Below are 15,580 nucleotides of genomic sequence, written 5' to 3' on the forward strand. Positions count from 1 at the left end.
TTAGCAAAGAAGTACAGGATAATGGTCGACGTGGAAAGAGAGGGAATCAAAAATGCATAGCGTAAAAGAAGACCACGTCAAAGTAAGAATGTTACTGCTAAAGGACATTTTTATCAAATACCAAAAATATTTAACCTGCCTCCCGCAGTTAAAAATTATTTTTTGTTTATGGCCAAAGATGACGATTCACCGATACGATCTGAAAGATTTTCCTAAAGCAGATGGAACCAGTTATAGTAATATTGAATCCCTCCGCCAGATGACAGACCAATTGTATCAATTTCTTTTCCCATATGGTGAAAGAGGCTTTCACATGAACAAGAAATAAATGTAGGCTCCTCAAAACATTTTAGGCGACCTGTTAACGATGAAAGGATAGGAAATGTTGTATTCAACGAATTCATCAACCACGTTTTGTAAGGTACTCAATCGTCATAATTATGTTTACCCTCTCTTTATTTAACTAGGATTTTAATAACTTCACTCTATCTATCGCAGTTAACTGAAACCTCAAGAGTAACCATCGATTTCAACGGGTTTCACCTAGTACTCTTTTCTTTCTTTTTAACAGTAGGCTATTTATTTATGCTACACGTAATGTTTCATTTTCCACCTAACTTACATCCATGACATGGACTTACATGGATGACATGGATAATTCAGATGTGTAATGATAACTACCACTAGGATGACATGGAAGATTCAGATGTGTAATGATAACTACCACTAGGATGACATGGAAGATTCAGATGTGTAATGATAACTACCACTAGGATGACATGGATGATTCGGATATGTATGATAACTACTGTATGAAGGCCGTTTTTTTAAGTAAGGGCTGGTTTTACAGATAAATCCGTAGTTTGCTTGTACTGTAATGAGGCTCCTCATCACTTACTGGCATCATTAGTGAACAGAATGACACCAATTGCAGCTCTGTTGTTGTCATGTTACCTGTTTGCTGTTTTACATTTTTTTTAACAATTGAATCTTTCCGCTGCGCCTGAGGTGAGGTCAGTGATATGTTTTTATGTTACAAGAATCATATCCAATGCTGACATTCATCGCCAGATGACTGGAGTTTATGCAATAATAACATGGAAAGTGCAGAAATATGCTAGGAAGCATAAAATGGCCATGAAAATATTCATTTAGGATGGAATTGTATTTGTGTTGGGTACCCAGACTTCTCACAGAAGACCACTAAAGAAAAAAGGATTTCACGGCCAATTTTTACACTCCATAACCCATTTCCACACTTAACCATCTCTCATTACATTAGGGCCATAGCGTTCAGTCATGTGGCGATGAATGTCAGCATCAGATGTTTCCTTGTAATCAAAAAACGTATCACTGACCTTACCTCAGACACAGCAAGAGATACAAACACACAGCAACGTGTACATAACAGCTACAGAGCTGCAATTTGTGAGGAGTCTAAACAGGTGAGGAGCCTCGTTGCTGCGTACAAGCAAACTACAAATTTATACACAAAACCAGCCCTTGCTTAAAAAACCACGCTCTTCTCATCACGTAGCCACTATTACCTTGACAAGTGTGGTGAGGAGTTTGTGTCATAACATCCCAGAACCTGACTGTTGTATCACCCGAACCAGACGCCAGATGTCTCCCATCAGGGCTGAACTTCACTGAAATTACAGCTTCTGCATGGCCAGGCAGGGAGCTGACAAAATATCAATCATAAGCATACATACTATTAATAATAACATTAATTTGAAAGTTTTTCTAGCATGATTACTTTGACAAGCTTTCAAAAGCATGTTGAAATAGGGAGCTTAAAATTTCAAAATGAAAAAAAAAATTAAATGGGCGATTTAAAGGGAGGGAACAAGGGGAAGAAAAAATAGGTAGCTAGGAGGAAGGAGAGCTAGGAAAACAAAGGATACTATCAAACATATAAAACTCATCTATTAGGCTAACATTTTAAAGGTCTTTACTAAAATATAATGAATTCTCTGAGAGGTTATGTTTTGTTTTCATTTACAACAACTCACTATCATTAGAATATTAGACTACATAGTATCAATCCCTTTTTGTAATTTTATATTTAGGATTAAGTTTAATGTAAATGTTGTTTTCAATAACTCCTATCTTATATACTAAAAAACCTTTAAGTTATGACAGCTAGCATTGACTTATTAATAGTCAAAGCAGCTATCCTGGCCAGGCCATACTACCGGACCGAATTACACGCGGTTGGTACCAAATTAAATATATTTTCCTGTAGATGAGCAGAATCCCTTCATAAATTAAAATGGGCTAAAAATAAGCACAAAAAATTAATTTAAAATTTAAAAAATTAACATGGCCTTATGGGTTGCTATGTTGGTGACGAAATAATAACAAAATATAAACAGAAAATCAAAACAAATCGAAGAAATTCCAATCACATGTTTTATTTACAGCGTGGGGTGAAAATAGGGTTTGTGAAAATATAAGTTTGCACAATACATACTTTTGGTTGAGTTTTCGACCACGGGACGATCTCTCGTTACATTTACTATTACAATCAGCTAGTATTTTCTGTGATTTTGTATGTATTTCTTTTTTACTATACAATTTATCTACATTATTTTCGGGGGTGAATACTGTGAGTAAATTAGAGTTCTGTATGCGGGTTTACTACTACTGTTAGAAAAATGTCTTCTAAAATAATGAGTGAAAAAAACACACGTTTGTGACAAACAAAGACTAAGCATTCGAGAGCATCTCGATATGGGAGAATCAGTCCAGTGTACCGATTTTGTTGTAAAATACAACAAATCAATATGAGTAGACGCGAAGAACTAGTCAGCTGATTAAACAATAGACGAATGTTAACCACAATGCATCACGCACTAGAAGTGGAGGGGATACAAAATCTAGCCGGAGGTCATTTTGTCTAGTAACTACCAGTTGTTTCCAGTCCTTCTCCGTGGTTAGGCGAGTAAAAAAATTGTTTCGTGCAAATTAAATTCATTCGCGGTGTTAGTCGGTCAGATTTTATTTTTGTCAAAATCGTTAAGCCTATATCCAGCAGGGATATAATTGCCGAGAGGTTAGAAAATATCAATCCCGAGAAACAAGTGTTATAAATTAACTTTACCGGCTAACACGATCCGCCATTGAAAATTTCACGTTCGAAACCAAATCAATTCAATCGCGTTTTGGAAAGCTCGCCTAATTACGTTTTTCCCTACCTATCCTCAAGTGTTTAATAATTGCTGGACGTCCAAAATTGTAAGTAATATATGTTTTTTTATTGTAATAGATAAGTGGTTTCAGTGAGTCGCACATGTGGTAAAATTTTCCTGTTATATTTTGTTATATCTTGTTATATAAGCACATGTTTCCAGGATCAAGCTCTAACTTGTGATTTTTATATCCATTTTTAGCGTATCAATCTGTATTATTTAGTAAATTGTGATATTCTTACGATATTAAAGATAAATAAGTGAAAATGTTTTTGTAGGGTAATTCAGAGTTACTTTTTAAGAATTTTATTGTAGGCCTAGTAAAATTATTCACAATCATTATTGAATTTCGTTTCTGAGTTTTAGGGGAAAAAAATTAAGAAAGCAACAGCCATTGTTTGATTTGGGAAAAAATTAAATATTATTGAAAGTTGAGGTAGGCTGCAGGTTCGACTCGATACGGAAGTGTTAATTGGGGTAGTGTGTGTTTCATGATAGATGTACCGCCATAGTGCTCTTTAGCTACAGTATAAAATAACAAACAATCTTTCACTACGTTTTACTGCGTTCAAACAGAAATATTGTTTAACCATGTTGGACTACGAGATACGATCTTCACTTTTTAAGTCGTTGGCCAACGAAGGATTTTGTGAGTACTGGTCATCTCAAAATAAAGTAAAATATCACACCTCAGTTGGCATGTTCGGAGTCAGTGTGTAACCGCGCCATATACTTCTCTTTCAAGGGGTTTTATTCACAATTTTTGAAAAAAAAGAGATCTTTGATTGTTGCACTCTGCATTTGAGACCTGAAATGTATTTTATTGTTATTAGAGTCAAAAGTAAATAGTCAATCTTATATACTGAATGAATGAATGAATTAATTAATTAATTATTTATTTATTTATTCCAACAAAGTATATACAGAATATGTACACAAATATTTAAAGGAGGGAATAAAACATAAGTGAATTTAAGAATAAAATAAAATTAACCTTTACATTACATCTATGTTTAAAAAAGCGTACATGTTTATATGGAATAAGCCGACATGGGCAGCGAGCCTGTGCGTCGACTGTAGTTGCGTCAAAACATAAACATTAATAATCAAATGCAATAAATAAATGACAGAAGATATGATGAGGTGAAAATATGATGTATATGGAGTTACAAGAACAAAAGTTTAAATAAAAATAATTGAACTGTAATAGTGACAGGAATTCTACGGCTTTGATAGTGTGTCTAGAGGGGAGAAGTGGGCGGCGGATACGAGTCAGGGTACAATGGTCAGGTCGCATGTTGTGTCAGGAGCGTCTGTGTCTGTAATCAGCTGTGACGATAAGCTCAGCCTCGTCCCTGCCTAGACCAAGTAACCACTCATTGACAAGGCGTTTGAATCTGTTTAAAGTGGGAGAGTCAAAGAGATTAACACTTTGAAAATAGTTTTGTAAGTTACGAAATAGGACGTGTACAATATAAAATGAGTTGGTCGATGAAAAGGATTTGTACAGTTGTAGTGATGTAATTCCAATTCGGGTAGAATATCTAGTATTTTGTGTATGGGAAATTATAGAGAAAATGTTGGTATAATTTTTAAAAATATGACTTAAAACATTTTTTATGAAAAGTTGTCTGATTGTTAAAACTGACACATCCTTAAAGAGAGTGTCAGATGGGTAACGCCTGCACTTCCCAAAACCAATTTTTAATATTAACTTTTGTGTTATGTTTAATGGCTCTAAAATACTTTTAGAACAACCCCCCCAGCTTATGATTCCGAAGGATAAAAGTGATTGAACAAAAGCATAATACATTAATTTCATTTCACTTTCATTTAGAATCTAATTCAGCTGACCGATAGCATAAATATATTTTCTAATTTTACTGTTTAAATATTGAATATGGCTAGACCACTTCACATCGGTTGTCATCTCTTGTAATTCTGTTCAATAAATCAAATTGTTATTCACTCTTTAGTTCTCAATAACCTTTGGTAATTCATTATTAATAGTAAAATCATTCAAAAGAGCTTTGGTGAAATACAGTAAATAAAAGGCCACTACAAAAGATTCACATTGAAGTGCAACACTAAATTTAGTGTGGTAGTGAGCAAAGTAAATTCAGTGTATTCTTAAGATTTATTTTTTTCAGCTTTGGAAGAACTACAAACAGTATCAGGGACGTCCCCTAAGGATCTCTGAGAATAATTTTATTTTGCAGGGCCCACTCAATTTTACTTAACATCAAGCTTCCACTGCCAAACGCTCTGTTTTATATTTTTGTTTTCCAAGTTCTTCCAACCCAGGGGCAACCAAGATTTGTAAAGAATTAATTGTTGAGAGTATTGCAAGGAGAGTAATATATATTTAAATACACTAGCAGAGTACCCGTCCTTCGTACGGGGTTGGCATATAGGAATAAAATGCTTATTGCAGTTATACTCAAGCTTTGCGTTATCAATGGGGACACGGATTGATAAAATTTGCTTCTTTAAATTTACGGTATACATAGTATTACACATCTACCATAGCCATAATGTTCTACCACTTCACCTAAACAATAGAGAAAAATTAATTATTACAAATTCACAAAATATCACAAATCATTCATTAAATTAAAAACATAAACAACTGTAAACAATCCTACTTTGACGGTTCTCATTGTGTATCACAGCTTTTTGTTGCAGCTTAGTTCAAATTAGCTGTTTCCATAAATGAAAAAAATAGTGCTGCACCCTGTTGGTAAATCTTATAACTTTTTAATCCTTTGCATATCATAGAACCAACTTTTTTAGTTGAAACAGCTGACAAAATTCTTTAATTCCCATTAAATAAGATTACTCATATGGTTAACATGGGAAACTACAGAGCCACTGGGGCGGAGCCCGAAAGGATTTTTGAGATAAGAATATGCCTATATGTTAATCGGGAATGTGGTCTATCATCGCGCCAAATTTCACCCCAATCCGTCCAGTAGTTAATGCATGATTGAACTTCAAACAAACGCACAAACTCTCACATTTATAATATTAGTAAGATATTTAAATATATAAGTCAGGAGTCAGGATTTTTTATTTTTCTTTACACCAGTGATGCAAAAACGTATCTATAAGAGGAAAAAACAAGGCAATTCAAAAAGAAATATCAAAACTTAATTTTGGTAGGATAAGTAATGTTGTAAAAGAATATTAAAATAGTGTTATTTGTTGATTTTTAAGCATTGGTAATTAATTTGATGGAGTTATTTTAACCTTTCATAATACATCCGGTTAGTCCGGCCATTTTATAGTTCGTCCGGTGATCCGGTCCCGAGATGGCCGAACTAGAGGGAGTCTACTGTACCAAAATATAAATACCCCCACCGCAGCAACCTGCAGACTAAGCAAACTTCCATTTGCCGGATTTGATTTTCAATTAAATCTATTTCAATATCATTAGGTTAAACGAGTACTACTGCTGCTACAGGGAGGGTTATAAATTGTGCTTTTTTTTAATAAACATTAATAGCTAAGTAAAAAATAAATAGATTTGCCAAGTTTGATCAAAACACATCCATAAACAATCAAACTACAAGAGTTTACTTATTCTCCATAAGAATAATGTGGGAATTTTAAATTAAATTTTTTTTTAGATTTCTCTGTAACCAATAACTCTACAAAAACGCTTAAATATACTACATTTGTTTTATTAAACTCTTCAAAATGATCTACCTAGAGAGAAATATGAATTTGAAAGGATGGTGTTTTTTGGCCTCTGGGGACATCAAAACAAAAAATTAAATCGGTTTCGGGTTCAGGTCTTACCATGAGACCTATGGTAATAGCTTATTACCCCCTGTTATTATTAGTTTTATTATTATTCTCTATATGGGAAATTCGCTGAAATGAGATTTGAGTAAACTGATATGTTTGGCTAACGAACCCATCCAAAAATATTTCATAAAACATAGCCCTTGCCAAATTTGAAGAAAGATTTTGTGACTACTAGTATGTGTACACAACTTTTAACAATTCTTTAAAATATCATCAAAAAGTATAGGTACTTCTATGATAATTCCTTCAACACCTATTTACTTAGAGACAATGTTTGCACAGTTACAAGATGACTTACCTAGTACATCTTGTGACAGCTCGAACCTTGAAGACTGCTTGTTGCTGATAAACAATGTCCACCACATTTTCTGTGTTCAAACTTTTCAAATCCAAAACATTGTCTAAGGACTTTGTTATCTCCTTGTCATCCACATAAAATGCATAAACTGTATTCTCTTCCTGTTCACAAAATATCACATCCTTAGAAAATATCACAGTTTTTTAGATAAGGTTTTAATATTAACCATGTTAGTTTTATTCCCTACTAGCACAGTACCCGACCTTCATACGGGGTTGGCATATGAGTATAAAATGCTTGTTGCAGTTATGGGAGAGGACACGGTTTAAGAAAATTTGGTTCTTTTAATTAATACGGTATGCTAGAGTATAGCAAATCTACCATAGCCTTAATGTTCTACCACTGTGTTTATTTATTGATGAAGACTTCTGTCGGATTTCAAGTAGGCCTACCTACTAATTTAAAGTTTGATTTGATAATGTGTCTTATGACCATAAACTAGTAATCCCCAGACTATGTTTATAAGACTGAAGACGGACAAAGGTACCAAAAACCTGTTGTTTAGATAACCTATTACAAATTTTTACAATCGGACTTGGTGGCAAGAATGTTTAAATTTGTTGGATGGATCTGTTCTTTAAGTCTCATTTGACTACTACTGTAAAATCTTGATCTATTGGGAGATGACAATGTTGTTGAAGTTGAAAAACTATAATTTGTTGTTTCGGATGTGTTGCAGCAACACTTCTTCGGTGCAAACTACAATTCTGCAAGGAGTGTTAAAATTCTTTTAATACACCGGCCTCTACCTTTTACAATTACACTTAATTTTATATTACTAGCCAATTTACCAAACGATTATCTCCCAAACATTGAAATCCACCATCAAGACCATCAAGCTGTCACTGATTACAATTACTCAGAGTAATAGGCCCCTGCGCCTTGACCTTACCCATGATCAATGTATAGTATTAGACTCATTAAGATGATCTAAATACTCTTTTTTACAAGGAGTAGGCCTACATTATCTGATCCTTGCATGATAGGTCTACTTCACTCTTTTAGTAACCCAATAAATATTTTACTATCTAAAACTAAGCTATGGGTACAGTATTAAGAGTTTTGTAAATTAGGTAGTATAATCTCATGCATGTATTGTAATTAAGTTAGTAGGGGTAAAAAAATTTGAAATTTACAAATCAGCCAAGTGGTTCAACCATCTTTCTAACTTTTAACCCACCAACATCTCTAATTAAAACTGAGGGTTTAGCCTATAATTAACAATAAAGAATATTGTTGAGAGCAAGTGGTAGGATGGACAAGGATCAAGTAGTAGGTAAGTCTTTACCTGTTGTAAGAGACTGTTGCATATCAAAGTTAAATGTTCTACATTTACATATAAGGGTAAGTCTAATAGATTTCCAACAACATCTCCAGTTTCAGATTTAAATCTTGCTAGAACTCGTTTTTCATTGCCTTGCTCACCATCCATATCAACTTCAGACATTGACTTACTGAAACAAAACATATAACAATGTTAGGGAAAAGAATACCATAAGATGAGGAAATTATAATGACATGGAGGCAATGGCTGTTTGACGTAAAGTAGATTTTTTTTAACTTAATGTATTAAAAACTGTCTACTTAGTACAAGGGTACAGTTTCTTGTCTGGTCTACCCTACTATCGAATGAAAATATCGAAAATAATGTAATTAATATGATTATTAATATGATATTAATATAATGTCATTAATATGAAAATAATGAAAATATAACCAAACTTGCTGTAACTTAGTCAATTACTTTAAGTAATCAATATAATTGGTAGGCCTAGTCGATATTTTCATTCGATAGAAGGGTAGCAGTTAAGAAACTGCACCCTCTGGGATGAAACCAGATGTATAGGGTCAAAATAAAAAAAAATAACATTTGTAGGCCTAAATGAGAGTGAATCTGTCCATACAACCTTTACATCAAGATTAGACACGTGTCCTCCAGTAACCCTAAATAATGTTCAAATCCCAAAAAGCAATGAAGTTAAATACTTGGGCATGATCCTTGACAGAAGACTTACTTGGAAAAGCCATATTTGGAATAAGAGACTTTTGTTTAATTTTAAATTTAGAACTCTTTCTTGGCTAATAGCCTAAATAAAAGTTCAAAATCAACAACAGAACATAAATTGCTGTTATTCAACATTATTCTGGAACCAGTGTGGACCTACGGTACCTATCTATCTTTGGAGAATATCCATTTAATTAAATCTGGAACTCAAGATTCAAATCTAAAGTTCTTAGACACATTCTCCAGGCAACATGGTTTGTTAATAACAAAGTGCTTCACAGGGAATGTTGAACCCCGGTGGTCAAAGAAGAAATTTCAAGGTTTAGTACCAAATCCTTGAAGAAATCAGAAAACCAAATGAACTACTTTAAGTTCTAATGAACTTGTTTTAAGTTCTAGGGGTTTCTTTAAAGACAACGAACTACTTACTGTGTTATCAGTCTCTACATAATAGAAACCATTATTTTGGCCTCAACCAGGAATCTCAAGCGACATGAAGAAGTACATAGCTATGAAACGAGAAATAAAACCAACTACAACCTCCCTGCTCATCGCCTTGGACTCTTCGAACGTAAGCCTACCTATGCTGGATCAAAATTCTTCAACATGCTGCCAGGAGAGCTGAAAGATGACAACCCTAAAACCTTAAAAGCTCAACTCACCCGTTGGTTCTGCAAGATGCCATTCTACAGCATAAGAGAATTTATGGACTGGCAGAACTTTGATTGTATTTGACAATTTATCTAATTTTTGTGTGTATTGACGCCTTTCAAATCTCTAAGATTTTGAATAAAGATTTTCTGTCTGTCTGTCTGTCTGTCTGACTACATACCTTGCTATGGTATTGGACAACGTTCAGTACCTTGGCCGAACTGTGTATATAGATTGAAAAGATGTCATGTTTTGGACTGGAGTTGAAGTTTTTAGGATTTCATGGACTTAAAACTTTGTAACAAATATGCAAACTTTGTGTGTTTGTGCTTTTTTGTTGGAAAAAGACTAACTATTGTATTTTAACTGTATATATCCAATCTAGGCCTATATACAGCGTGTCCCAAGAAGGGGTTTAAACTATCAATTTGATTAGTAAACCTTCATGCGATTTTTTCACCATCAGTAAGTTTGGTTGGTTAGGTTAGGTTATGATGGTTTAATTTTATCTATCTATACTATTATAAAAAAGAGGTGGTTGCTGTATGTGTGTATGGGAAAAGTAAACTCGAAAAATACTGGTCGGATTGGGCTGAAATTTGGCATGATGATAGCTCACATTCCCGATTAACATATAGGCATATTCTTATTTCAAAAATCCTTTCGGGCTCCGCCCCAGTGGCTCTGGAGTTTCCCATGTTAACCTTATGAGAAATGGAATTATTGAATCTTAACAGCTGTTTCAATTAAACAAGTTGGTTCTGTTCTATGATGTTCAATAGCATTAAAGTTACAAGGATTACCAACAGGGTGCAGCACTATTATTTCTTTTACATTTATGACAACAGCTAATTTGCAACCAAAAGGTGAGTGAGCGTAGCGAACGAACTTCAACCTGGAGGCGAGTTAGCGTAGCGAACGAGCTAACCTGAAGGCAAGTGAGCGCAGCGAACGAGCTCCAACCTAAAGGTGAGTGAGCGTAGCGAACAAACTTCAACCAGGACGTGATTGAGCCATGCGAACGAGATAATCTTGAAAATTAAGAAGTTAAACGGGGCAAAGCCCGCGGGTTACAGCTAGTAATAGATATATTTAAAATATCGATTATTAATCAATATTTTCAATTCGGTAGTTTCAATAGATATTAGCATAGCCCAGTTAAGAAACTGTACCCCTGTTGCAGCATATTTAAGTACTCGTTAAACTAATGCTATTAAATAGCCTATTGAATAAATGTGATGTTTTAAAGGATAGGTATATTTTAGAGTAAATCTAAATCAAGCAAATAGAAATTCGCTTAGTCTGCAGGTTTGCTGCAACGGGGGGTATTTACCGTATTACTAAAGAAATCTAACCAACAATACAAGTCTAATCACAAATATAACGTTGTTTTGGGCTTGGATAAATACTTACTAGAGTAGTAATACACGTTAAGAAAAAGATTGATAACACGTGGGCTGGACAAGTTGAGGAAGACTAGACATTTGATTTGACATTTTGATTTGACAGACAATATGACATGAACCCGAATAAGAAAAAAGGCCAATGTTGCCACCTCACACAGTTCAACAGTTGTGATTTTACCCTGAATGTGGGTTAAAATAAACCCTAAAAAATGATTTGTGTTGAATTTCAATATAATGTGATATAATACAACATGGATAAATAATATAAACCATACACAGAACCAACTTGTTTAATTGAAACAGCTGTTAAGATTCATTAATTCCTTTTAAATATGAAAAATCATAAGGTTAACATGAGGAACTACAGAGCCACTGGGGCGGAGCCCGAAAGGATTTTTGAGATAAGAATATGCTTTAATGTTAATCGGGAATGTGAGCTATCATCATGCCAAATTTCAGCCCAATCCGTCCAGTAGTTTATGCGTGATTGAGCAACACACACACACACACAAACTCACACACAAACTCACAAACTTTCAGATTTATAATATTAGTAAGATACATGTTTAATTATTTATTTAATTTATTAATAAATCTATATATATATATATATATATATATAAATTTGAACAAATGGTGTTTTTGGCCTCTGGGGACATCAAAATGAAAAAGTAAATCGGTCCCAGGTCTAATTCTTACCGTGCCACCTACGGTAATAGCTACTTCCCTATAGGGAAATTCGCTAAAACAAACTTTCGGAAAAACACACTTAAAGCTTTGCAGCACACACTCAAAGCCATAAGAATAGTGTGGCCGAAACCTCGGTAGAGTTAGCTTTGTTTATTTATTGTTATCATAAGAAGCTTTCTAATATTCTACTTTCACATTTATAATATTAGTAAGATGAATGACATTAATTTTCTGTTAAGTGTGTTTTTCAGTCAAACCAAACTTGTTATTACAACTAAAGAGACAGTGTACACTACAAAATTAGGGGACAGCTCACTTACTCTACAGATCATAGTCAATTCGAGCTTTGTAAATAAAATTAAAAATAGTAGAAGGCTCACTTTCACTACATCGAAAATATAAAATAAATGAGTTTGTTGCAAAATGGACAGATAAACTGTTTAAAATACAAAAATACGTATTTGTTGAATCATTACTTTTACTTACTAATCACATAGTACCTATATGGAGAAATTAGTTTTTTCTCTCTTTCATGCTGCACGACTAGTAAACGCAGAAGTAAAGCAGAACGGCAGAACGGCGGTATTGGTTTACCATAAACGCCTGCAACGATGCGCTGCAAACCGTGTGACGTGTAGCTAAATGAGCTATAGTGTAAGTGAGCCGTCAGAATTAAAAAATAATTCATACGCTTGGCTCATAGGCACTATGATCTGTAGAGTAAGTGAGCCATGTGTTTTAAGAATTACCATAGATGGAATTACATATTTGGAGGCTCATAGTGTCTATGATTTGTAGTGTAAGTGAACCCTAACCCAAAAATTCATCCTTGCCTGCCTTGCCTAGATTTAGAGAAGAAATTTTACCGGTTACCAGGAGCGCCATCAAGTGACCGGTAATGAAATACATATGTATTAATTAATTAAATACTAAAATATATTCAGAAAATTCTTGTGGTATTTAAATTCATAAGCCAATTTTGTTATTTTATGAATCGTGTTCTGGTTAACTTAAAGCATAGATTAAACATACTCCTCAAGGAGTATAATAGTAGTATTATAGTAGTATCCTTGAGGAGTATGTTTAATCTTTGCTTAAAGGCTAAATATTACATATTATCGTGTTTACGGACCTTCCGTAAAGCTACATGATTGCATTCTTACTTGTGCTTGGAGTCACCAGCTCCCAGCTGTTTGGTTAGAATTAGCGAATGGCGTCTGCGCCTCCAGCTCCCAGCTGTTTTTTTCACTTTGCTTGCTTGCAGTAGCTAGCTCGTAGCTGTTAGCTGAACGCTGAACTCTTCTTAACTTGTATACCGTACCTTGTGCTTGTACTGTTGTACGTTGTACCTGTTCTTGCCTCTTGGATTTTTGGACTGTTCGACTGTTGGCTGGTGGTTGTACTTGTATGTCCCTTAAGTTCCTTCATTTGACTGTGTGATGGTAGGTTAAGTATCCGCACTGTATTTTTAGAAATAACATCAAAATGTCCGCTCTCAGTCGTATTTCAAAACTTGCATGCCTGTCCAGAAAATCTTCTTTATCCCATTGCTTGCCGAGTGTTCGTCTCATCTCTACTTCGAAAAAGAAAGATGATACAACAGTTGTGGGGCCTGCTGTAGGTCAAGGAAAAGATGACACTGCTGTACCCCAAAAGAAGAAATTTTTCTATGATTATGGATTTGGTGGAAAGACAGAAGATGAGGAATACAATTACATACACTCTCATTTTTTCCTGTACATATCTATCGTATGTGTGGGAACAGGCTTTTTTATCTACTACAGACCTGATGTAAACCTCAAGGATTGGGCTCAGAGAGAAGCGTTTCTAGAGTTGAGAAGAAGAGAAGCTTTAGGGCTTCCCCTTATCGACCCTAACTATGTTGACCCTTCAACAGTAAACTTGCCTTCAGATGAAGAACTTGGAGACACAGAAATAATAATCTAATAAGGCCTAATAGTGAATAATAGATCACACTGTACAGTAGTCAGGTTTGATGTGGACACTAAACCCATTATTTTGTGAGTACGGTAACTAAATTTGTTCATACTTTATTTGTAAAATCGTATGTTGTAATAAACGGATTCTCTTTACTTAGTTTTTATTATTGTTTCTAATCAGTTACTGTGCTATATCACAGTGATCCGTGGTGTACCGATAGGGTACATCTAGGGTATCCCTCCACTATGACTTCTGATGACAGCTCAGTCATATGTGTCATAATTTTCATTTTTGTGTGTAGCAGGTACTTAAATAAAGCCATACCAATAGGCCTACCATTTGTCGACAAAATCGGTTTATACATATGTAGTAGAACCCCTAGCCAACATATCTGGCCACCACCGGACCAAGCCTCTGGCCGAATAAGTTAATGATTTGGCTGGATAAACCAACCTACTATGAAAATGACAATTCATACCTAGCCTAATAATAGGCATAATGGCTGCACTTTACTTTAGGTCCTACACTCATTCGAATGAAAATATCGATTATTCTATTGTTTCATTCGATATATTGTTGGTTAGTTAAGTTAGGTTAACCTTACCTAACTAACCAAACGATATATCGAATGAAACAATCGATTAATCGATATATCGATCGATATTTTCATTCGAATGAGTGTAGGACCTAAAGTAAAGTGCAGCCAGCATGATATGTAATTAATAGGCTATATTCAGTCAAAAGTATCATTCAAGTTTGTTCTGAGATTATTTTTAGAAGACTGAACATGTTTGTAAAAAGGAAAAAATAAATTTATTTGTAAGTTAAGTTAAGTTGTTAAGTAGGCCTAATGAATAGGCCTAAGTTATACAAATATTATGATTCCATGTAACAATAACTATTAAATAACAGTTCACAATTGAGGTAAAAGTGACAATAAATAATTGACCTTGGAGATCATTGGACTTAAATGGTACATTTCTATTCAACTTTCTTATCAATTTTGTGAAGTACAACAATTCATGTATTGTACTACCGGTAACCCCGCTTTGGAAATAATCAATTGTTCAGAGGTTAGGCCTATTAGCACAACTATGAGTAGTGACAGAGTAAAATGCATGAACAAACAGATAAATATTGAGAACTGAGAACGACCAAGTCGCAAATACTAGTGCTTGAATTTTCACGTCTGTAAGTTGTGAGAAAAACATGTTGATATTGGCTTTCTAGAAGGGGCCGGATAAACAGAGGGCCGGTAAAACCAAGGCCGGATATCAGGGGTTCTACTGTAGAACTTGGACTTAAGTTATTGCCATAAAATATCAACATTTAAACCAGAAAATTATTGTCATAGTTTTATATTTGCCATACCTAAACTCTGATACAGGCTGTTTTGTGCAAAATGCACCCCAAATTACAACCCACACTACGCCTGATCTGACCTTCATCACACCTCAAGTTGTCTGGTGCTAAATGTGTGCGTAGGTTTCTTCCTTTGCCACACATCAACTTTTTCTAAATATAA

General features: G+C 34.5%; 2 protein-coding genes across 3 annotated transcripts in view; one reads left to right on the top strand and one right to left on the bottom strand.

Moving 5' to 3' along the window:
- The window catches only part of LOC129005275 (notchless protein homolog 1), a 63,488-nt gene extending 51,900 nt beyond the window's left edge, over positions 1-11,588 (bottom strand). For both annotated transcript variants that reach the window (XM_054434117.1, XM_054434125.1), the window contains exons 1-4: positions 11,432-11,588; positions 8,651-8,816; positions 7,303-7,463; positions 1,548-1,684 (exon numbers count right to left, since the gene is read on the bottom strand). In XM_054434117.1, coding sequence (XP_054290092.1) covers positions 1,548-1,684; positions 7,303-7,463; positions 8,651-8,809 — 457 coding nt within the window. In that variant the 5' untranslated portion in view covers positions 8,810-8,816; positions 11,432-11,588. The remainder of the gene's footprint in view (positions 1-1,547; positions 1,685-7,302; positions 7,464-8,650; positions 8,817-11,431) is intronic.
- A 1,808-nt stretch (positions 11,589-13,396) lies between these two features.
- Positions 13,397-14,207, top strand: LOC129005147 (uncharacterized). The gene has a single exon (XM_054433966.1). The coding sequence runs from the start codon at positions 13,600-13,602 to the stop codon at positions 14,059-14,061; it is 462 nt and encodes a 153-aa protein (XP_054289941.1). The 5' UTR covers positions 13,397-13,599; the 3' UTR covers positions 14,062-14,207.
- Positions 14,208-15,580: the final 1,373 nt, after the last annotated feature.

This window comes from Macrosteles quadrilineatus, unplaced genomic scaffold (genome assembly GCF_028750875.1).
Source record: "Macrosteles quadrilineatus isolate MER2022 unplaced genomic scaffold, UCM_ALF_1.0 Scaffold_1__1_contigs__length_201487025, whole genome shotgun sequence".
NCBI lineage: Eukaryota > Metazoa > Arthropoda > Insecta > Hemiptera > Cicadellidae > Macrosteles > Macrosteles quadrilineatus.

Excerpts from the sequence above, each read along its gene's own strand:
- LOC129005147 (XM_054433966.1), top strand. The coding sequence starts at position 13,600 with ATGTCCGCTCTCAGTCGTATTTCAAAACTTGCATGCCTGTCCAGAAAA.